This window comes from Phyllobates terribilis, unplaced genomic scaffold (genome assembly GCF_046119375.1).
Source record: "Phyllobates terribilis strain yellow unplaced genomic scaffold, ASM4611937v1 Scaffold_9__5_contigs__length_417890890, whole genome shotgun sequence".
Taxonomy (NCBI): domain Eukaryota; kingdom Metazoa; phylum Chordata; class Amphibia; order Anura; family Dendrobatidae; genus Phyllobates; species Phyllobates terribilis.
The window spans coordinates 37,124,537-37,149,248 of NW_027362769.1; the positions used below are offsets into that span (position 1 = coordinate 37,124,537).

Sequence of the window (24,712 nt, forward strand, 5' to 3'; positions counted from 1 at the left end):
TAAGCATTTACTAATAGGTGCACACATCTCCCTTTACATGGGTCTGCACAAGTATAAGTACAGTATTCCCAATACATGTAAAACTGCTTGTGTAGAAAAGGAATTTGTTTTACTATTTTTTATGTATTTTATTCCATCTCCAAGATGAAAGCCTTTACAGATAATTAGACTGTGCACATCAAGATAGAGCCACGCTATGCTCACATTGAACATGTGCATGTGATAGGATTGATAAACCAATTTACTGTCACCAAAACTGATGGTTGTGCATGATCTAATCACAAATCACAAGCTCCATTGTTTCTATCACTCTGGTAATATAAAATCTCAGAGTCCAATCTTTGCACAGCAGAGCGATGAAGACAGAAAAGCAAATAAGATAGATGAGCTGCACATTAAAGACTTAATTACACTTGTACTATTCAAATGTTGTGCTAACAAATTGCCGTTCCTGGTTTCCCCCTACATTTTTCATTTTGAGAAGCCTTTGAGCAACTTCTATGAAAATGCAAAATCTACAGAATGCATTATTTCTATCATTTCGGGATCTAATTGACAGTGTTTTTTATGTAACAATGATAGCCTAGTCACAAGCTAATCTGTATTTTTAATATTTTCTTTATTAAGCATTTTGACTGGATATTTTTTTCCCACAATCAAAAAATGCAACATTTTGTGCTATTTAGTCCTGTATAAATGGGCTTTGGTGTAGATTTCTGGCATTTTCAGCTGCCAGGATTCTTTTAGTGGGACTCTAGACAATGTATTTTCAGTACTTCTCAACATTTTTCTCCTATAGGTTGTAGATAATTTCCATTTTGCATTCATTTCAGGCTGTTTAGAAAACCTATTAATTTCTGATAACAATAAAACCCTGTTGAATCCAGCCACAATTTACGGCTTTGAACTTCCTCTCCTTTCTTTTATGCTGTGGCCATCATTATGCTGCACGCTTAAATGGTGCAGACATTTCTGATAGTTGACTTGTGGCTCTTGCTGCCATCTGTGTGTTTGTACTGCACCTGTAGGCCCTTTGTAGGATTAACTGCCCCCTCCCTCCATAAATATATACAGCGAAAGGGGGTGAGGGAGAAAGTGCTTCAGAAGTCTGTGTGCTAACAGGATTAGGATTTCAAAACTTCATCCGTGTGGAATTTACGGATTGTAGGAAAAAAAATTCAGATAAGAAATGACTTCGGCTGGAGGAATGAAGTAAAACGAGTAGGGTATTATTACAGCAGTGCCACCTGCATGGAGTCATTAGATGGTGTCTTAATGGAGATTTTTCATGTTTGACTGATTAAAGCAAAACAGACAGAAAGTGCGTGTGCTCATGTCGTGTTCTTTACAATGAATTACAATATCGTCATACATCCACCTTTGGGATTTTTTCTTTTTCCCTTAAATACAGTTAGTTGAGGCTAAAAACATTTTTGCTATTGGGTTTCATTAAAAATGTTGCACCTTTTGGCTTTTACAGGCTTTTTGTTTCCTTACACATTCAAATTTGATGTGGTCTGTGGTCAAAAATGAGAGGAGTTCAGAAAAAGACAGGCAAAAGAGTTACAAAGTCCTCGTCAGACAGTCAAAGCGGGATAACTGATGGATTCTCATTTAACTCATTCTACAGCCAGCTATAGACAGCGATACAGACACTGACTATAGAAGGGAAACCATGCAAATATTTAATGTCGTTTTAATTTTTATGTTATAAATGAATAGTACACGTGAAAAGAAGCAACTCTGTAAGATACCTTTTCAGAGAAATCTGCTTCTTTCTCTGCCAGAATTGATCAGTCATTATCACAATTATCAATTCTGAGATATAATCTGTATTCAGTGAAGACAGACTTTCCCATTACTGAGATAGGAGATGGCAGCTGCAGCTGATAAGATTTTATGTTGGCGGGAGGGGGAGGAGCTAGAGGCTGAGCTCCTCCCTCCTCATCCTATCTAGATAGAATCTCATCTTCCTCTAGCTCCTCCCTCCCGCCAATATAGAATCTTATCAGTAGCAGCTGCCATCTCCTATCTCAGTAATGGGAAAGTCATCACTGAATACACATTTTACCTCAGAATTGAGAATTTTGATAATGACTGATCAACTATTATATTACAAAGTTACTTATTTTCACGTGCACTATTGATTTATGAAATAAAAATTAAAAAGATGGTTACTCTGTAAGTGAAGCCCAAATTGCAAAAATGATTTTTTATCCCCAATATGCATTTAAAGGGAACCTGCCAGCAGGATTTTGTATACCAAAATAATATCATCTATGTTAAGTCACTATAATGCTGAATAAATCCATAAATTTATGGATTGGATGGTCGTTTCTGTTTCAGAGAAATCCCTTGTCCATTTCTATGTTAAAAAGCCACAAGTGCAGAGGGCTGGCCCTTCACTTACAGCTCTCTGACCTCTCTCCCTCTTTCCCTGCCAGCCTCCTGTTGCTTACTGACAGGTGACTCTTCTCTCAGTGATCTGCTCCCCCAGATGGAATATTGCAGAAGTATTCCCAGGGGCAGCGTATGGGCAAATCCACATTACTGGTCTCACAATATCTTCAGGACCTTACTGCGTAAGGAAATTTCACCGATTGTGCGAGATCTTGGGTGGGTGAGAGGGGCGAGAAGAGGGACCTGTCAGTCAGTGAGAGGAGGCCAGCAGTGGGCAAGAAAAGAGGAAGATAGGCCAGAGAGCCGCAAGTGAAGGTTCAAGCCTCAGCACTTTCTGCTCACTGCCATAAAAAGGGACGTCTCAGAAACGGAATAAGGAGTGCTACAACTACGGTATGGATCTATTCAAAATCACAGTGAATTAACGTAGAAGTTATTAGTTTGAAATATAAAAACCTGCCGATGAGTCCCCTGTCCGCAAAGCTGGACAAACCCTTTAAGACTGACTGCTCATGCTCTAATGGACATACGTTAAACAAGTAAGTGATAGTAAATGGCATTATGTGATTTTTTTTTATTGGTTTCACTTATTTTATGAGGCATCGATTGTCAGAAGAAAGATATCCCTTTTCATCCCATTATAAAATATAGATAGATGTTGTGTAAGACGCTCGTAAAGACATCTTTTAGTGCACATACTGACTCGATCCAGGATATCAACTCAGGGTCTCTTTGTGTAGTGAACATGATTAAAGGAAAATATCGTTTGTGGAAAATCTATCTGCTAAAACACACAGAACTGTTGTGCCTTTTACATGAGATTTGTTTGAGGACATGATCAAAGGAGCTGATATTGCCTTGTCTAAAGGCATCTTCCACTTGATTCCATGCCTACTAAATATACAGTAATGTTGCAATTGCCATGGAAACACCTCGGTCCTCATGCATAAAATGCAGTTTGTACAAACACTGCCAGTGTTTTTACATAGCAACCAATCAGATAATTTCTTTCATTTTCAAACCTTTGCTGCAGAGATAAAAACTGAAATCTCATTGGTTGCTAGGGACTGCACTTTATGTTAGAATTAGACCACATATTTTCCTTACTAAAGGAGGAAATTTCAGTTCATACACTTTTCGGCCTTCTAAATGAAAAGTGACAGAAATATCTATTATAATAGGAGATCAATGAGAAGCCACAATAGGCCAATTTGATGATTGAATATTTTTTTTCATATATATATAGTGAAGTGTGCAACTCTAGCATGAGCCGCACACAGAGCGGTATAAGCTCAATGGTAAGTCTGTAGGCTATCACTATCATCACAGAACTGTACATGAACCCATAGACTTACTATTGATCCCATCCACCTCTGTGGCTCATGTGGTATCTGTGATGTTTTCACTGATCGTTGGGGCACTCAGGACCCAGACCAGATCAATCAGCAGCACATAGCATCCCCTATAATACATAAAAAGTACTATAAATGATAACTATCTTTTAACCTTTAGTGACCATCAATTCTGACCTGAGATAAAAGAGAATAGCGTCCCCCGATGGTTGAAAATGCTGCAGCTGTCAGTTGTACACTATGGCTGACTCCCTGCTGTATCAGCCACGATTGGTGTTGGTACCGACCATAGCCGTACAACCCCTGGGATGCTGCTGTCAATAGTGACTACAGCATCTAAATGGTTAACAGAGTGTGGGGGGCTTCCTCTTTAACCCCATCGGCACCCTAAGACCATGATTGTGTGGTTCCGATGCTTGCCACGGCAATTCACAGATAAATAACGGCCTTACAGTCTGTCGGCTATAGGGACCTGTTCAGAAATTAGCAACATTTAGGCGGTAAAAATAAAAAAAATTCATTGCTGTCAGGCCACTTTGCATTAATTCCAGAAAATCACCTGAAGGGTTAATAAACTACCTGACAGCAGTTTTCAATATGCTGAGTGGTGCAGTTTTTAAAATGGTATCACATTGGGGTTTTTCCAATATATTCGTCCCCTAAAATCACTTAAATTTCCTTGAAAAAAATGAAAAATTGCTGCTTCATTTTAAACATTCTAGCATCCTAACAAAAGGAACATTTTTTTTTACAAATGGTGCTGATGTAACGCAGACATGAGGTAAATGGTATTTATTAACTCTTTTGTGTGGTCTGAATATCTGTATTAAAGGGATAATCATTCAAAGTTTGAAAATTGATAATTTTTTGAAAGCTTTGTCAAATTTCTGATCTTTTCATAAATAAACACAAAAAATGTGTCACGAAAAACAACCATCTCTAATTACTGGGATATGTTGAAACATTCCAGAGGTATTGCCACATAAAGTAACACATGTCAGATTTGGAAAATCGGGCCTGGTTACTAAAAGGTTAAGAGAAAACTCTAGGAAAAGTGAATATACTAGTGCAGGACTTTGGTGTGAGATTCAAAGACTAGCTTCAAGTATTGCACTTACTATACCAGTGTATCAGTCATTCCTAGATTGTTCCTTTCCGGCTAGCACTACACAGTGACTTGTGGCCCTACAACATTAATGGGTTGTCGCTGGTGGGACGGCTTGTATACTTTTTTTGATCAAAAATAGTTCACTAAGTACCCTATATTTCATATGCAACTTTGCTTTACATTTATATATAATGATGGTAGGGTATGTGATATATTTTTTGTCTTTTGTAGGTTTTGTATCTTTTTGCTAGTGTGAACATGCTCTTATTTCTTGCATGTGTACCATCTTAGACCTCAGTTCACATTGCTTGGTTTTATGTGTTTCGGGGTGTTTGCCCCTCATCAGTGCAAAGCAGGAGATGGTTTGCCTGATTGAGAGGCTTCTCACAGTGCATCGGGTAAAGTTTCTCCTTGTGGAGAGTGACAAGTTGGCTTTGGCAAACCTATTGGCCATGCAATATATGCTCACAAACACAACAGCATTCTAGATATCACCAAAGGGAGCAAAACAAATTAGGCACTTATGCTGCTGGGCCTCCATAGGCTCCATAACATGGGAGAACAACAGTGGGTATTGCAGAGGCACAGAAGTGCTAACTGAGCAATGATGTAGTCACACGACACAATATACGTGGCATTATAAGTGATGGGCCCATTCAAAGTTTTTTTCATTGTTAATTTTTCTTCGCTTAGGAACTCGAAGATACAGTTCTGTATATTATCAGAAATATTAAAACATGGCCTATGTCATCTGCCTTAAGGAAAAAGAATGTTTCAATGTGTGAAAAAATGTTTTGGCTTTTCCATAGTAATTGAGAAGCATATTGGAAGTGATGTATTTTACCTGATTTCTACATAAGTATGGACATAGAGTCCTTCTTTCTGCCAAATTACATCCCAGAAGCAGAGGTGCCGTTCGGAGGCTTCTCTCTTGCTATCTGCACGTACAGTCATGAGAACTCATTAAGCAGGCTTCCCCTCTCCATCCTTTTCCATTTAGTATGCTGTATTAGTGCCGTTGACAGCGGGAAGGGAATTCATTTCTGGTTTTTGCATTCAGTATTAGGAATCACTACTTGTCCATCCATAGTGCGTAAAGTAAAATGGAGAGAGGGATTTTCAGGCAATTCTATTATTATAACTTGTATGGAAAAAAAAGTACAAGGGAACTGCAATGTAATAACACTCCAAATCAGTGAGACTATTTAATGCTATTACTCGTAAATTAGGAGTTTATTTCACTAGAGCCCTTTAGGATGGTATACTAATGCACACATTCACTGCCCTTGCTGAAAAATAGAACCGTAGAAGGTCTTTTCCATTCCTACATGCCTGGCACTTTCTAAGCTACGGATATAAAATTTGAGACATTCCATGGAAAATTGAAGTAGTGGAGAGTAATCAGAACGACGAAAATATTTAGTGAATGTCAGGAAAAGAGATTATATAGGAGGTAAGCTTCGGCTAGTGTTCATCAATATGCAATGCTAGTAGCTAGTCAGGGACATTTTATACAAAAAAATAATACAGTAACATTTTACAAAATGGATAAGAAAACTATTGGGAGAATAAAATCAGAGGCTAGAAATTACTATTAATAAATAATAATTTTATCTCCATTGCGTCATCATATTCCACAGCGCTTTACCATTCTCAATTACCAGAATGTACTGTTTATATGTTTAAAGGGAACCTGTCATGTTGAACATGGTATCTGTTCTGCAGGAAGGATGGTACAGAGCAGGAGGAGCTCATCAGACTGATCTACATTATTGTGGAAAAAGTTTCAGTGAAGCTTGCATTTTATTCACTGAAATTCTTAGTGTTTGTGTGCAGGAGTCCAGTGGGCGGTCCTATTCCCTGTATGACTGTGCATGCGCAGATCGCTGTCAATCACTGAGTAGGACCGCCCTCTGGACTCATAAGCATACAAACACCAGGGATTTCAACAAATAAAATACAAGCTATGCTAAATTGTTTCCGACAAACCTATATATCATTTTGGTCAACTTCTCCTTCTGCATATCATGGGGTCCACAGATCAGCCTGCATGTACAACAAAAATTAAACAAGTGAAAGCCGCCACGACTATTCAATATAACCAAGGAAATACAGCTGCACTCTGAAACACTATAGTATATAAACAATGAATATATGAAATTGGAACTGCATTACTGCTATATAAAATATGCCAAAAAAATGAAGGTACTTAGAGCACAAATTGGCCAATTCATGAGAGCCCATCAGCGCGTCAAGGCGTACCCCTTTGATGAGACCCTAACCTTATATGCCTCTCTCGTCCTGAAAGCCTACAAATTTAAGGGCAGGTAGGATCCAACTCTGGTTAAAAACACCTTAGGCTGATGGGAAGAGTGCTCAGTCAGACAGGGGTATGCTACAAATATCAAAAAATTGACCAGAACCTCCAAACAGAATAAGACGAGCATGAACAGGTGCAAGCAGTCAGATACAACAGGAACATATTCACATTCCTTATTATATAAAAAGCATGTCACTGTCCAAGCATTAGTGACACCTTAGCCCTAAAACATGGTTTCGATTTTTTATAAACACTCTTGCTTAAAGATTTTAGCCACTAGGTGGCACTGTTTTATTTACATGTTTCATTACTTAGAGCAGTTAAAGGGAACCTATTACCCTGCAGATATGGGGTTAATCTGCAGGGTAATAGCATTATTAATCTGCTTGGCGCCCGCACTTAAGCTGGTTTCAGTCACAGGGGCGGTGCCAGAGCGGGTTCAGTAGCCGTGGCCCCTGTCAGTGACTGGTAGCAGACCCTAACGCAGAGAGAGTGTCAGTCAGTGCTGGGGGCGTGGTTACAATCACTGAGCGCCGCCCCTGTGACTGAAACCCAAATGATGCTGTGGGGGGAATAAAGTTCACTTACTCCCTTTCAGCTACGTACGGGCGCCGGACAGGTTAGTAATGCTATTAATCTGCAGATTAACCCCATATCTGCAGGTTAATAGCATTTTTTCTGGTGACAGGTTCCCTTTAAAGCCATGTTCACATCTGCGATTTTGAAATCTGAAAATAGATAAACAGAATTCATGTAGAATACTGATCTATTACAAACCCAAGCAAGAGGACCCTACTGACTACACTGGGGTCCACCAGGTTTCTGTTATGTGCAGGTTTTTATAATAGAACAAATCTATGCACCATGCTACACTTTTCTTAATAAAACCTGACAATTTGGGGCATTATATCAAGCACTTGTGCATTTGTTCTTAGAAATGTCTTTTTGTACCTCAGTATTAGCTGCACCTATGGCTACTTTACTGTCACGCTGGCTTTAAACTAAACCTATAAAGATATTAATATAAAGCATAGCAGCACATTGAAAAATCTGTAGTAATTTAAAGGATTGAGGACTATTAAATACATCACTCTTAAAGCACCTGAAGTCATGCACAATGGAAGGATTACTTATTCATTTTTTCCCCTCACAGGAGACATATTTTCACTTTTTCTGTTTCTCTCTGCTAAGAAAGTACATTTAAGCTCTGATTCCTGGTTCCAGCTGGCACGGAGCCCACCCATCAGGCAGCGGGGAGTAATTCAGAGATGCCTTTAATGGCCTGACACGCATATAGACTTGTATACGTTTATTTAAACGCCTGCCTCTTTTGTGGCGCGGAGTCAAGATGCGGCAGTTATGACAAATCTACTTGGCATGACTGCACAGATCATAATACTGCAGTGATCCGCCATGATGCCCTGCTCAAAGGGCCCTTACATAAATAATCCTCCTCTTCCTACAAGTGTATTTGATCAGCATTTTCACGTTTTGCTTATACGTTTTTTCTCTGCTGTCACTGTAGGTGTTTTATATGACTCTATTGGCTACATTATGCTACATAATAATATAGATCTGTCAGTTATAAATGGCAAGATCGTTTCAGAATGATAGCAAAAGCCAAATCACATTAATATGGGAAGAGAAATAGTGTACAGTATATACCCATTATAGAGCTGCAATATGGCCAGGGTGCAACCAGAGGCTGATGGGCCCCAATGCAAAATTTGGCCCTTGGCCCCTACCTACATGATGATCAGAGATATGGGCCCTTGAGCATTCTAGATCCTATTAAGACATACATGTTCGCCCCCCAGTAATAATGTCCCCTGTCCTGGCCCCTTCTTGTAATAATCTCCCCCATCCTGTGCCCCATGCCATAACATTTTCCCCCATCCTGGGCCCCTTCCTTGTATAATGTCCCCCATCCTACATGGGCCTTATCACAGTCGTATCCTCTGTGACCACAAGCGTTACGCCCTTGAATAAAGCGGAATCATTGTATGCACCTATGTAAACAGCAGGTCAACAAGAAAAAGATGAATGTTACATTTAGGAGGGGGCTTTCATTATTATATACTTTGCATGATACATCTCTCACATGTCTAATGGGAAATGGGGTGCCATGACCCAGAACCACTACCTCATTCCTTTTGAATGTTTGTGTTCTACTGCTGGTAAAAAAAACAGGGGTTAATACTCCCTCGGGAACATGCTACACACACATAACATAGTATACTTCCTTCCAAAATCTACAGATGGTGGTAGCAGACGGAAGACTCAATACATCTCTGCCAAACATGATTGCTATAACAGATCCTATTTCCCTGACAGTCTGCATCCCTTTCTCTCCGCACTGATCGCCCATGTAAATTTCTTGGATGTGGTATGGATCAATTACGGAGATCCTTGAATGAGAATATTTTGGCCAATTTAATCACATTTGATCACACATTAAACATGTGGTCACAGTGGGAAATGATTAATAGCAGACCGCGGGTAGGAATTAGTAAGTGGTTTACTAAAATATAAAGCTGATGGATTTTACGGTCCAAGATGGTCGACACTTCTTCATTCAAGTTATTGGTCATAGCTGGTTAAAATATAGGTTCAAGTCAAGCTGATTATATGGGACAGGCGCATTGTATACAATTACATGCTTATTACCCCCAACCTTGTGTTATAAGAGGAACATGCCTGCTAGTCGTAATCTTCTTTTTAGAAGAGGGGCATGCCTATTAAGTGCACATTCAGCTCCGGTTAGTGAAATTGTTTGCAGAAAGTCTTGCTCTCTTAGTTTTAGGCCTCACTAGTTCCTGAACAGGAACTTCATGTGGTTTTGTGATTGTTTTCACAGCATGTGGAGGGAAGGAGCATAAATTCTCCACAAATTCCAACCAGGGGAAGAGACCCAACTATGGGAAAACATTTTCCCCTTGACTTGCTGTCGTCACTGTACATCAGGTCAGAAGGCAAGGTCTGCTTCGCTTTGCTGACAAGTACTAGGAATCCATGTAGTAGTCCTGTCTATTAATACGTCTTTTTGCTGCCAGAAAGATTTGTGACACACAGCACAGCAAATGGTTTCATTTGAGTCAATTGGAAACAGCTGCCCTAAATATCATTTCATCGAAGAAGTCAAGTGTGATGAAACATTGTAATAAACGAGTCAGTGCCAGAAATCTGGTGGCCGACTAGACTGTCAATGTTACATAGCAAATCATTATTGGTTGAGCTGAATGTCCACGTGGACAAACAGATGTGGGTGAGATATTCCCACTTCATGCCATTCTACAAGTACTGCCGAATCCTTCCACTGGGGAAGATCTGACTTGAGGTGTGAGGTCAGTCTGTCATCATCTCTGCATGGTATCGTACTGTCCTTATTTATGACTTCCACACTGCTCATGTAGTCACAAGCCCCACCGATACCAACTCTAACTCCCTCTTGGAGTTTCAGCCATAATATTCTGATTTGCCATTGACTTTCTGTACAATGACACACAATTAGCCGCTGAGAAAGGTTGCCTTACCTTGTGGTTTTTACCATTCCGGAACATCATCCAATCCTCGCCATTGGTGCTGACTTCCAGCTTGTATGATTTGACATAGTAGGAAACTCCTGTATTTTTCGATACAGCACCTTGGGTTGCCACTGCTTTCAGCAAAGTCAAGAAGCGAAGATCAATCTGTAGATACATTAGTGATAACAATTCGTTTAGCTGTTTTCGAGTTCTAGTAGTGTGACACTTTCATCCCAGGTGAGACACATCCGAGCAGCTTGCTACGAGACATATTTATTCCAGCTATATTCATTGATTATTGTTCAGAATTGTAAGATGTCATACAATCACATTCTCTAGCATTGCTGGAGTGGCTTTGCACAAGGTGTATCAATATTTCAAAATCAAGTTAAATTATTAAGATATTTTTTAACCATCTAGCTGTGACATATATATAAAGTACATATACTGTATATATATTCATTATAGACACACTTTGTAACAAATGCATCTATTCAGTTAGCAACATACAATTATAAGCTGACAAGTCAAATATTTTTAGCTCTTCTCCAAATTTACTGTTTCTAGCTGTACCTGGATGTTAAGGACATTTTGTACTTATTACAGGGTAATGACCCGTTACACCAACAGATAAACCAGTTATTTTTGTAATTTAATTAATACAAACTATCATGAAAATGATAAGGGGTCAATATTTCTTTATGTAAGAAAAAAAAACCATCTTGCAAAAATATGGTTATATTATTAAAGAAATACAATCTGGTTCCAATCTGGTTTCACATAGCAGAGAATCCGAAGAATCAAAAGATATGTTACTTGCATGCTCTTAATTGCCACCATTTTTAAAGTCAATTAACCGAAGTCACACAGTGCCAGAAGTCGCTAACACTGTTTCATCCCTCTTTCTCCTTTAGGCCACGGCCCCACTATCAGTATTTGGTCAGTATTCGGTCAGTATTTTTTCTCAGGAGTGGGAGCCAAAACCAGGAGTGGGTGATAAATGCAGAATTGGTGACTTGTTTCTATTATACCTTTTCTCTGATTGTTCCTCACCTGGTTTTGGCTCCCACTCCTGAGAAAAAATACTGACCAAATACTGATAGTGGGGCCGTGGCCTTACGGTGGGAGTGATCCCTATAGGAGAAAGCGCTTGGTAACTAACTTTTCTAAAGTTGATTAAAGCTCTTTCAGCAGCAGAAACTGAAGGCGAGAATCAGACTGCGCAGTCCTGACGATTTTCTTAGAAAAAAAATGTTAATGCAGTAACTGTCCAAGACACTTTGCATTTTGCTTGGTGGCTTCTTTTTCCTGCCAGATTACTAATGTGGAATAAATTATCCTAGTATTTGGCAGAGGAACATCACCCTGCTGAGGCAATGACCTTCCCCTTGGAACTATAGGTGGGTCTATGAAATGTCTGAACATTAATAGCTCGATCTTCAGAGCGTGGAGGTGGAGAGGTTTGGCAGATAGGTGCAGGCATTATGCTGTAGGCTCTAACAGGGTTAAAGCACTATCTATAGTTCTGAGCATATTGTCAGGATGAGAATAAGCTCAGTGATCACCATCCCATATCAGATGCATTGTATCTAATGTATGGTGATCAGCACTGGCGAGTACAAAAACTACTAAGAACCATGGTAAGAGATGTGCTAGGCTGTGAGCGGGTAACACTCACATGTGGTGAGTCATATACATGTATTATTCATATCCTGTTGTAGGAAGCAGTAACACATATAGTGTTCATAGATATGATGCATCTCCATATGAAGACATATATTATAAGAAACCCTCTTCCAAGAGCTGGTATTCATCGAGCTCCTGTTCAGCAGAGTAACCAGTGTTTAATAAGCTCACCCCCTACGCTGTGCTATGTAGACGGGCTCAGAAGGAGTTAGACTTTTCTCCTGTACACTAAATCCCGGTTATACTTGGCTCGCATCCTAAGGGAGCTGACTGGTGACGGGGTGATTTAAAGCGCTGCAGCCTGTTTCTGCAGAGGATCAATTCATTACGACACTCCCACCAGCCTTAGCATTATGCCTCCTGACTAACAATTAATCCAGAGCATGGTGCAGTGAGATCCACTTAGCAGGGCTGCCTTCCCAATGCAAAGCAACGGCTTCCAAACCACAGTGCTGTAAGGGATTCAAATGAGCGCTTGACAGGAGCCAGCGAGAGACATCAATACACCTGATTTAAACCAGTTCACTAGACATTGCTGCATAAGCTTCTTCCCTCATCTATTGGCATTACTTTGCAAATGATTCTTACAGCAGCATTGCAGGTATGTAATACAGCCTAGAACACAGATTTTAGGTTGTTTAATAGAATAGCTAACGTAGGATGAAAGGGATAAGACCACTGCTTTCATAAGAAATACAAATGAAATCTCTTCCCTCCTAAAGTTAAAAAAATTTCCTGAGAAGAAGAGAGGGTCTCTCCTGCTGATTCTCACTAGTTTAAACTGCACAATAAAAATGATTCTAATAATATAATCACAACTTGTTTCTCAGTACAAGTCGGTCTAGTTGCAATGTTAGGCCACGTTCACATGTTCAGTATTTGGTCAATATTTTACATCAGTATTTGTAAGCCAAAATCAGGAGGGGAACAATAAGAGGAAAAGTATAATAGAAACACGTCACCACTTCCGTATTGTTCACACACTCCTGGTTTTGACTTACAAGTACTGATGTAAAATACTGACCAGATACTGAACATGTGAACGTGGCCTTACCCTGTGAAATGTTGGTATTGTTGGTGGCATAGCTTTTAAATGTGCTAACTCTTCTCTGAAGACGAATGGAAAATCAAGCCAGTCTCAATGGAAGGTTTGGAATCCAGCATAGTCATCTGCTCTCTGTGTTGTGATGGTCTCCAACCATCTTAAAGGGGAGATCCGGGACTTTAAAAAAAAAGGCATGTAGTTGCTAACAGAGGCAATTACCAGCCTATTATACCCAGCGTAGGTCATTGACGGCTCTTGCCAGAGATTCAGCTGCTCCCTGTCAACAGAGCGTCAGTTTCTCTTCCTATTGAAAGGGTGGGACTACTGGTGTCATTCTGATTGACAGCCGGTTTCCCCCAATTAGGCAGCGGAGAGCCGGCTGTCAATAAGCATGACACCAGTAGTCCCACCATGTCAATAGGAAGAGAAACTGACGCTCTGTTGACAGGGAGCAGCTGAATCTATGGCAAGAACAGTCAATGACCGGCGCCAGGTATGATAGGCAGGTAGTTGCTTCTGTTAGCAACTACATGCCTTTTATTTTTTAAAGTCCCGGATATCCCCTTTAAATGTTTCCCAATTATCATGCAGTGTAAACAGGCTGCCAATCACCTGATGAATGAGCAAAAGGCTGAAATTATCTTTTCTGCAGTGAAAAAGATCATTGCTCTCGGAGGTGCATCGTCCTGTGTAAACAGGACTTGCTCTACCAAGATCCATGGCATACGACCTGAGAGATCTATTACAGAACGCTCAGTGTTCAACGTTTACATATTCGACTATTAGTCGACCTATACCGATCAGAAGTTGAACTGTGACGCGGGTCGGTCCATGTAAAAAGAACCTAAGGTTGGCGGAGCTAGCTGATCTTTTGATGTGTATGGAGTCCTACCAACAAATGATATTGGAGAGTCTTAATTTTGATGCCGGATCCTTATGTTTTCCATGAAGATAAGTCTCACAGTGACTTTCTCCCCAATGAAAGTATACTCAGCCAAGCTGAACGTTTATGTTCATGTGGGTTGGGGGTTTGGGTGAGATAGCTGTTGGCCAAACGAGTGTTCGGCCAAACGCTTTCTCTCTGTTCCCATGCCCAGTTTTTATTTCCATTTTTAAATCCATTTAGGAAACATTTAAATGAAGTTAATACCTTCAGTTACATCATCCATTCATTTGAATGGGTTCTGACTTCTGAAGTGTCTAAAAATGCCCTTTGTTTGCATCCGTTCCATCTGCTATCCATCTTTTTCCCGACAGAGAAAAAAATCTCGACTGGACATTTTTTTATGTCCTCAAAAAAAAAAAAAAGATAGCGAACGGAGTGACCATTTCAGTTTGTTAGCATTAAAGTCTATGTCTATGGGAAATTAATCATTTTTTATCACTGCACATGCCCACAACACTCGAGATGTTCAGACACCTATAAGTATAATCAGATCCGTTCAAAATCAAACAAATAATATTGCAAATGAATATAAAACTGAAACCAGATTTTGACAGATCGGCTTAAAAAGAAAAATTTGGTTTACGTTTTGCATCCGTCTATTTTTTTTAACACTTTATTGGTTACAAACAATTGAAAAACTAGACATGTGAACAGAGCCCATCTAATGTGCATGGTCACCTTTACTCAAGATTGTAAACGAGCTTAATTTACTGCTGTTCATGTAAAATGCAAAAGTAATTATTTTTCATTAGCCCAGTGACTAGCTTTGCTGCAGCTACAATTGCGTTCCATTTCATTCTGGGTGACACAGCTACAGGTTACTGAACGCACCTGCAGATATTCCCTAGTGGTCTCGTGATTGGGAGCCCAGGCATTGTCATCGCTGTTCAGCCTAGCTTGTTGGGCCATCCACCCGCCATCCGCATATGTAGTAGACGCGGAGATCTGCTCACTGGATATTCTCCTAGATTCCATTCCCAGGGGAAAATTACATTGAAAATCTGCAAAAGACACAAGATTGTTTAAATGTATATAAACCTGCTGCTTAAAGAGATGTCCCACCAATAATTATCAGGTAATACTCTGCTCTTTTTCTCAAGCCTATTAATACTGTGGCTAAAATTAAAAACACATTTGAGGAACATCCTTTTGAATTTGTGAATCTCCTTGAATTATCCCATTCACGAGCTTTCTAATGGCTAAAGACAAGCTTCACTATCTTATGCGCCTTAATTGTAAAAATTTGCAATAGCAGAACAAATTAGCATCGGCAAAACACAGGCTTATCAGAGAAAATGCTGCTAATCTCCCACAATTTAAACCTTAGCAAATTAGCCGAAATACGTATTTATGGGTCTGATCCATAAACAAGCCTCTAGAGAGGAACACATTTGGGTCTACTTCCTAACATTAGTCTTAGACTGTGCTTGCGTTTAGCTGATATAATTATTTTCTTAGGAGACAACACTGAATATTATAGCCAGATGTCTATGCTTGTGGATCGGTTCCATCCCAGAGGTGTCTGTATTAAGTTTCCGAGACTATATCTGGCACTAATGATATAAAAATGATAATTATTAATGTCGTACAGTTGCTCCAGCCGCATATGGCAGAGCTACGTTTTGACACTGGAGAAGTTTTGCAGACAATAAGGTGCTACTGAGACAATAAGCAGAATGCATAATAAGTGGAAAATGCAGGAACAAGCTAATTAAAAAAACATCAACATCAATGTATGATTGTGTTCAATCTCATAACCTATAAGCATTACAGTTTGCTTCCAAAAGATGTTCTTTAATTAAAGCCACTCTGCGGAAAAATGATTCCCAAGACATTGTGGGAATTGGCCAGCAAATGAGGACGCCTCCTACAAATTTTAGCTTTCGCTAAAATAAGAGTAACAAATATATAAGGTACATGCAATCTGGGAAAAAAAAAACTTTTATTAATGAAGACATGGAAAAGAAAAATAATGCTAGAGAGCGTGGCGAGACTAACACGTCAGACAATTATGCACTGAGGGGATAGAGATGACTGACGGTGAGCTTATTGTACTGTCGAAAAAACACCAACAGCTTTATCAACATTTGACTGATACAAAACATGTAATCACAATCTGGACTAAGGGACCTAGGACATAGAAATGATATAAAAGACACACGAAACCTAGAATAATTCAGGTATTGCAAAGCGGAAATAAGACAGGTGCTTGGCAGGTGGACTGACTGATGAAAACAAAGACTGTCAAGGCCTGCCAACCAGGCAAAAAGATATTCTACTTACTTTCAGGGACCTCCTGAGGGGCAAGGTAATAGCGAGCAGAAAACCCATCTTTAGCCACCGCCATGTCAGTGTGAAAGGTGAGGGAGAGGATTCCAGTTGAAGACCGGATCTCGGAGGGGGTCTTTGTACCACAGTACCTGCCAATCAAGGGCCCAACTACAGAGAAAAATAAGAGCATCATTGTTATCAGTTGTGGGCATTAGACGCTGTCATTTCCTTCTATGTTTTACTAATAGCACTCTGGTGCTTTCTTATCTCCTGTACAGACTACCAGCTGTAATGGTATATCCAGGAGACAGCTGAAAATACCAGTAATCTAATACAATACGCTGCAGTCCACAAGGTAGTGATTTGATTGCTTAGTATCTTGAGGAGACGAGACAGAGAAAGAAGTAGAAAAGCTGATTCAATGGATATACTTGAAGAAAAAAAAAAAAACATTCAATCAAAGATGTTGAAAGCACGAGTAAAGAAGTGCCAAAGTGATGACTTACTGTACATGCCAACTTTATCTATATTCTTCTGCAGCGTACTAAAATCAAATGTACATAGAAAAAATCTATCTATCCATTGATAAATCCATCCATAAACCCACCCATCCATCCACTCACCTACCCATCCATCCATCCATCCTTAAACCCACCCATCCATCCATCCACTCACCTACCCATCCATCCATCCATAAACCCACCCATCCATCCATCCACTCACCTACCCATCCATAAACCCACCCATCCATCCATCCATCCATAAACCCACCCATCCATCCATCCACTCACCCACCCATCCATCCATCCACTCACCTATCCATCCATCCATCCATAAACCCACCCATCCATCCACTCACCTACCCATCCATCCATCCATCCATCCATCCATAAACCCACCCATCCATCCATCCACTCACCCACCCACCCATCCATCCATCCACTCACCTACCCATCCATCCATAAACCCACCCATCCATCCATCCACTCACCCACCAATCCATCCATCCATATAAATCCATTACCATATGTCTATATAATCCTGCCATTCCCTACATCTTACCATTGGGAATGCCATCCCAGATGTCTAGCCAATCATACTTGCAATCCCCTTCTGCAACTTGGAGGGGGTCATGCTCTAGGTCGAAGGTCAAAAAATGCAGGATGATCTCCATCTTTGGCTTGGCCAGGATAGTAAATACACAGTCCAGGTTGTGTGGGTATTTGTCTGGATAGCCAGGAGACTCAATGGTGCCATTAGTGTTGGTGAAATTCCTGGAGCAGTCTTCAGAGCCTGCAATAATACAAACAGGAAGGGCTGACACAATGCTGAATGACCTCTATAACCCCAAGAAATCGAGAGACGGCATGATGTAAAGATGGAGTGTAGTATATTTTAAACCGAAATCTGCAAGTAATGCAGTAGAAATATGATGGATCTAACATGTTTGTAAATTCCTATTTTTGTGAATTGAATAATTAATAATACAGTTTAGTGTAAAAAAACTCAAAACTTTTCATTCAGACTAATCCATAATTACTTCAACCTGAGTATGCCACAAATGGTCGACATGTGAGATGTTCACATATTCATAATGTACAACGTGGCACAGTTGTCAATTATGTCTTCTCGTATTTAATAAATCAGATCTCCAGGGATCACATGCTAAATATTTTTCAAAAGGTGACAAACATGAAAGAGATGGAACTAGACAGTAGGGATGGCTGTTTAGTTTCTGTGGATTAAAGAAAGCTTTGTGCTTGCCAATAGGCCAAAGACTATTAATACGGACTTCAACAATGGTAGCCATTGTATTGAATCTGCAGAGAGTCCTGCTGTGTGCCCTATATCTCTGATGTGCCTTAAGGCGATGCTTTAGAGACTGAAACAGGGGGCAAGAATCCCATTTCGCATGTTCAACTAAAATGTCAAAGAAGTGTGCCATTAACAATTAGAAATCTGTTCAAACACTTTGTGCAATTTCCATGTGAGTCTTAAAAGGAACATTCCTCTTAGTGTTTATCAGTTTACTTCCATAACTGAAGGAGATGTAAGCATATATCTTTAACATGCTTACACCTAAGTGTATGAAATCTGCCATTTTATTCTCACTGGAACAGCAACGTCATCTTCATTGTAGGGACTGAAATTTGCTATCTAATCTTTAATAAAAAGAAAATCATTGAGATGAAATAGATGAGATGAAAAAGAACACTAAAAATGAAAAGAAATGATTAAAGAAACCTGAAGAAAAGTATGTCCAGTATGTCTGGCAGCCTACAGGATTTTCTGCATGCTCCTCAAAGAAACTTGAAGAAGGAGGTAATTTCCTTCTGATTCATTCCAGTTTAGGTGACAGGTGACTGAGGTGGTGGAGCTCAGCAAAGAGGTCTGCTGTAGAACTCTTGTTCTCCTATTACAGATACAACAGTGGCGATATCTACTGCAATCTGATAGCTTATCATAGATGGTAATGAGAACTTTACAGTAGAAGAAGACAAGTTTAGGAAGGTGTCTTCTGACACATCTTAATGCTGTTCGTCATTTTCTCGGACAGCACACTGACTAGTAGAGTCTCATTGATCCATACACATATCAGTTTTTAAAAAGCATTTATGTCTACGGACCATGAGGCTCAGAGAACATCCTAATATCATCCGTTTTGTGGATCAATCTCGCCATTAAAATCTATAGGGATTCATGTAAAACAGATGACATACTTTGTACTTCAGTGTTCCATCCAAGTTTCATCTGTTTTAACCAATACATTGTTAAGAGTCAATGGATAAAAGGTTCAGACAGTCTACCTCAGGGGTTCTCAACCTATGGCTCAGGAGTCACATGTGGTGTGCGGGGTTCACGGCAGTCTGCGAGCTTGGTGCATTAGCACCCAGTCTAGAAAATAGCTATGATGAGAAGGTCTGGAGATGGTAGCAGAAGAGAAGACATAAGTGGGCATATACTGGCTGCGGAGGGAAGACAAATATGGTAAACTGGATATGGCTAATACTGCAAGGTAGAGGGGTGTTTGAGGCTGGTTGCAGTGGTATGGCAGGTGTGTGGGAACCCCTGGATGTAAGCATACTGCATATAAAGGAATGGTGCAGAAGGTCTTGGTGGGGGAAGCTTTAGCAGTCATACTGGTAATGGGGGACTCGGGGTGTCATTTCTGGGGGAGGGTGGCACTGGATGTGGCTCACGTGTGTGTCTCAAAGTAAAAAAAGGTTGGGGACCATTGGTGTACCTGCTTCAGTGGAAAAATAACAGACGAGAGAAAAAACAAACGCTACTAGGATAACACCTGAGAAAAATAATCAGTCTGCTTCTCTCAGATGGTAACACTCGTGTGTGAATGTAGCCTAACAGGTGAAGCATGATGTACACATGTGTATTAATACTACATGTATTTTAGGCATATTTTCAAGTCAGTATAACTTTATTACTCTCCATTGTTACAAGTTCTGTACGAAGATCTGCACCTGAGTAAAAAATAAAGGCTCAAGCCCCATGTAATTTGTAATAGTTCTTTTCTTGACACCAAATACCACATTCCTCATTTACTGCTCAGTCAGAAAGCTACCAGAAATCCTTCTTGAATATATTTATGCAGTAACCTTCAACCTTCAGCTTACTATTCAATTATCCCAAGATCTTGCTTGTCTTCTATATTATGTGCATAAATATTTCACTCTGATACACACTGATACTGCCGCAAGCCGGGATAGGTGCCGAACCTGCTCTGAGATTCTGTTCACACACGCCAGCTTATACAGTACCTAAGACCCAAGACAAAAGCTAGATCACTGATACAGCACATATCCGAAAACCTCTAAAGCGCCACGCATATCTCTAGTCTTTCACAAATGGTTCTCTTTTTTCTTCTATTCCATATCTTGATGAGACGGTAGATTTCTACAATTCTTGTGCAATACAAATGAGACCAAGTTTACTGATATTTTCAAGATCTGCCGCCAACTCGAGCATTAAAAATGCAGAAGAGAAATGATGTTCCTTGTATGTACAGAGCACATGGACACTGCAAATTCATGGTGTGTGCAGGATCAGAAAAGGCATAAAAAGTCATAAATCTGATTACTTTATTCAAGGATAGAGACTCTTTAGTCTTAGCTATTATATGCCAAGTGTACTTCTTTCATGCTCTTGGCCCAAAAAGTACTGAATAGCCTTCTTTAAAGCCCAGCAGACAACGCTTTTGTCATTTCCTTCTTGACCCCTCTGCTGTCACCATTACAGAGTAAAGCCCCACAGGCACATTGACCTTCTGGCTTACCAACAGAATAGTGTCACTGATGATCTTAAATTGTGTATGCATAGAAAGGGCTGATGACAGCCGCACAATCTCCACTTAACCCTATTCCCCTTACAAATATGTGTGGGGGGAGTGGGTGTAAGTTTACATACAATGTATCACTTTAACTTCCCCAATACATTACCGAAATATGTTAAGGAAACGGTATACTCTTCTAGTGTCAGCATCAGCCAATATCATGTTTAGGATTTTATCCACGTGCATCCAATTAATGACATGGATGGGGAAATTTTGGCTCCATGTTGTCAATGTGACCATACAGATGCCACATCACGTCTGTCTACTCTAGTCTATTCACTGTTCTGCTATAAACTGCATACATTAGTGGTCGGCACAAATTACTGCAAGCCAGCTCTAGCGTACCAATCTACTGTAGGAGAGTTGGCGTTAGGCATGGCCAAAATCTCCAGAGGTTGGGCAACAAATCTTCCAGAAATAATAAAATGACTTCCTTACAAATTCTATTCATGATTCAGTCTTTTGATGGCTATGGACAAGCAGATTATAGAGTTAGGGCTCCTTCACGTATCCATGTTTCCAGTAAGTGTGGTATTTATTTTTCTCCCGGATACAACATATAGCCATGATAGTCTATGGTGCTATGTACATGTACATGTTTTTACACTGACCGTGTGTCCGTGCGAAACACAAGGAGACTGCTCTGTCTTTTCCAGCAACACAGACGACAAGGGCCAATAGAAATGTATGGATCCATGAAAAACATGTACAGCACACGGATGCCATCAGTGTACCATCAGTGTACAGTCTGTGTGCTGTCCGTGTTTAACATTGCAAAGTATAGAAGAAGCTTTGGAATTTTATTCTTTCTTCAACAATACCAGAAAAACACTGATGACACAATGATGGTAAAAATGGATACACTGATGGCACCAGTACTGCTAATTAAACATGGACATGTGAAGGAGGACTTAGTGTGTATACAATGTACGGAGGTTGTGTAATTTCCTATTTAAATTGACATCTGATTTCAACTATTTCAGTAAATACTATCTATATCATCTATATATCTAGAAAAAAATGGAGCTGCACAAGCAAACGTGCAGGTACAGGTGAGGATAACACTGTCAGGAATAACAGGTTGCAACCCACCAACCTATAGTACATAAAAAAGCAAGAAAAGTGGGCAGCACTCAATAGCAAATTCCATGCAAAAAACTGATGTCTTTCTTCGCCCATGTGAACAGAAGGCAATGTTTTGTCTCAAGAGCAAGTGAGCTATCTATCCATCTATCTAGCTATCTATCTATCTATCTTTATCCATCTATCCATCCATCTATCTATCTATCTATCTATCTATCTATCTAATAGCAAAATAAAGGTGCAGCACTAGCAATATGGCAAAAAGATATAAACAGGTACAAAGCCTCATAGGCAATACCAAACCTTGTGTTAGGTCCTAGAAAAATAGAGGCAGCACTCCAGAAATTCCAGTTCAATATGCTTTATTGACCCATCATGCCAGAGGTGGCATCGTTTCGCCCCTAGTGAGGGACTTTTCAAGCCTTGAAAAAGTCCCTCACTAGAGACGAAACATTGCCACCTCTGATATGATGGGTCAATAAAAGCATATTGAACTGGAATTTTTGGAATGCTGCCTCTATTTTCTAGGACCTATCTCTCTATCTATCTATCTGTCTATCTGTCTATCTATCTATCTATCTATCTATCAGTTATAGCTTCAGTCATATCTGTTGGCCTATGCTGTTACAAGTTTTACAATATTTCATTGGAGAGATACAAATAATTACATTTCATTCTACAATGATTCACAAGCGGCTATAACCAAAGAGATGAGGTTGTGGGTCCAGAGGTTGTAAAACTCAATTGACCTTCAACATTTTGCCCTTGGCTTCAATGCTTCACTAGAGTCATCACCTGATTGGAAAAGCAATAAAGGGAATGTCCTAATGATTTGCACTGATCTAAGACTCGACTGATCAGCTGCAGACTTATTTAAAGCTGACTGAGAAGTAGGCATAAGAAGTCATAAACAGGTATTGATTAAACATAGCATCAATTTCAATCAGAGTAGTCTTTCAGGAACCGTGATACACTGTCAGGATAACAGGAGATGATGCACATTTTACTAAATGATGCATCGGTTAGGTAAGCGCAATGACTTGGAATAGGTACGATGGTATTTGTGTTTTTAACCCTTTTTGTCACACAAACACATGACTAGATAAAGAGGGCTGCAATTATTGTATGCAACTTGTAAGGATCCCAATTACTAATAAACTTTAAGAGGTCATGCTCTATATGTAGAGGACTGAATATATGTGCTACTGCAGATTACATGTCTTTATACTGTGGGTGGAAGGTACAGAATGGATTTACTGAAGTATTACAGCAAAGTTTTAAGTTTTTTCAAAACTGACCTGTCTTAAAGATCTCATAACGCAGAGAAAATCCGGCACCCTGACGAGCGTAATCTGAGATAAAGCGGATGTAGATGTGTGAGCCCGATGACGTGATTGTAGACGGTGCAATATTTCCACAGTGTTTCCCTAAAAGCTCTGCAGATTCACTGTCTCCATCCCGGATCTCAATGAAGTCGTATCTGTAAGAACAAGAACCAAACATTAGAAGCAGACTCGTTTCAAATAAAGAACATCCTGCTAAATAGTCAGACATTACAAAGATAGTGCAATCTACAAGCAGAATGATAATGGACACTCCCAAGCAGCTGTCGGCTCGCCTGTAAATATTCTTACTCTTCATAAAATACTTCTGGATTAATTTTTTTTTTGCAAAGTTCTTATATTGTTCTTCCAGGAAATGTATACATAAATAGATAATTTGCTATTACTGTTCCCTATCAATAAAACTTGCCCAAAACACCAAGACACTCACTAAATAGTGCTAACAGTGTCACACTCTGTAAGGGCATGTCTTCTTATCTCTACAGGAGGAATAAAAGAGTTTTGTGATTTTATGCAGTATGCGAATATATAAAAGGGAAAAGTGTTTGATGGTGTGTACATTTCCCCCAGGTTCCTGTTTTAGGTCTTATTCACACATCAGTATTTTTGATCAGTGTTCCCACAGTGTTTGTGTGCCAAAACCAGGAGTGGAACAATCAGAGAAAAACTATAATTGAAAGACTGACGCGTGGTTGGTGTTTTGGAGTCACTCCTGGTTTTGGCACACAAATACTGATGGAATACTAATCAAAAATACTGATGTGTGAATAAAGCTTAAGGGCACAGTCAGACGGCCATGTAAATCAGAACGCAATGCTCGGACTGCCAGGCGGCTCTCCTGACCCGAGCGTGACAGCTTCATGTATTTCTATACAGTTGCACATTTAGGCAGGGAGAGGCGCCGGCCAGTCTAAGCATTGCGTTCCAATCTCCGTCCTATTATGACTGCGCCATTATAATGTATTAATAAAGTAGCCAGGCACTTTGGCAACAGGGAACTGTGTATTTTCCAGCTCAGTTAATCCACTCCACGAATTGGTGATAACTAGTGTTGAGCATTCCGATACTGTAATATCGGGTATCGGCCGATATTCGCGGTATCGGAATTCCGATACTTAATTCCGATACTTTTACAATATCGGATACCGGAATCGGAAGTTCCCATAATGCCTGCGCTCTGCAGTGTCTGTGAAGGATGACAAGTTGGATGGCAGCGCGATCCAGCCTGTCATCAGAATGCCATCCCAGCGGGGGAGAATTCTCCTGATTGTTTAAAAGCCGGCGCG

General features: G+C 39.9%; 1 protein-coding gene across 2 annotated transcripts in view; it reads right to left on the reverse strand.

The window, feature by feature from the left end:
* The window catches only part of NRP2 (neuropilin 2), a 169,785-nt gene that overhangs the window by 71,391 nt on the left and 73,682 nt on the right, over window positions 1-24,712 (reverse strand). For both annotated transcript variants that reach the window (XM_073646396.1, XM_073646397.1), the window contains exons 3-7: window positions 23,382-23,563; window positions 17,715-17,945; window positions 16,665-16,820; window positions 15,213-15,382; window positions 10,714-10,869 (exon numbers count right to left, since the gene is read on the reverse strand). In XM_073646396.1, the coding sequence (XP_073502497.1) occupies window positions 10,714-10,869; window positions 15,213-15,382; window positions 16,665-16,820; window positions 17,715-17,945; window positions 23,382-23,563 (895 nt within the window). The remainder of the gene's footprint in view (window positions 1-10,713; window positions 10,870-15,212; window positions 15,383-16,664; window positions 16,821-17,714; window positions 17,946-23,381; window positions 23,564-24,712) is intronic.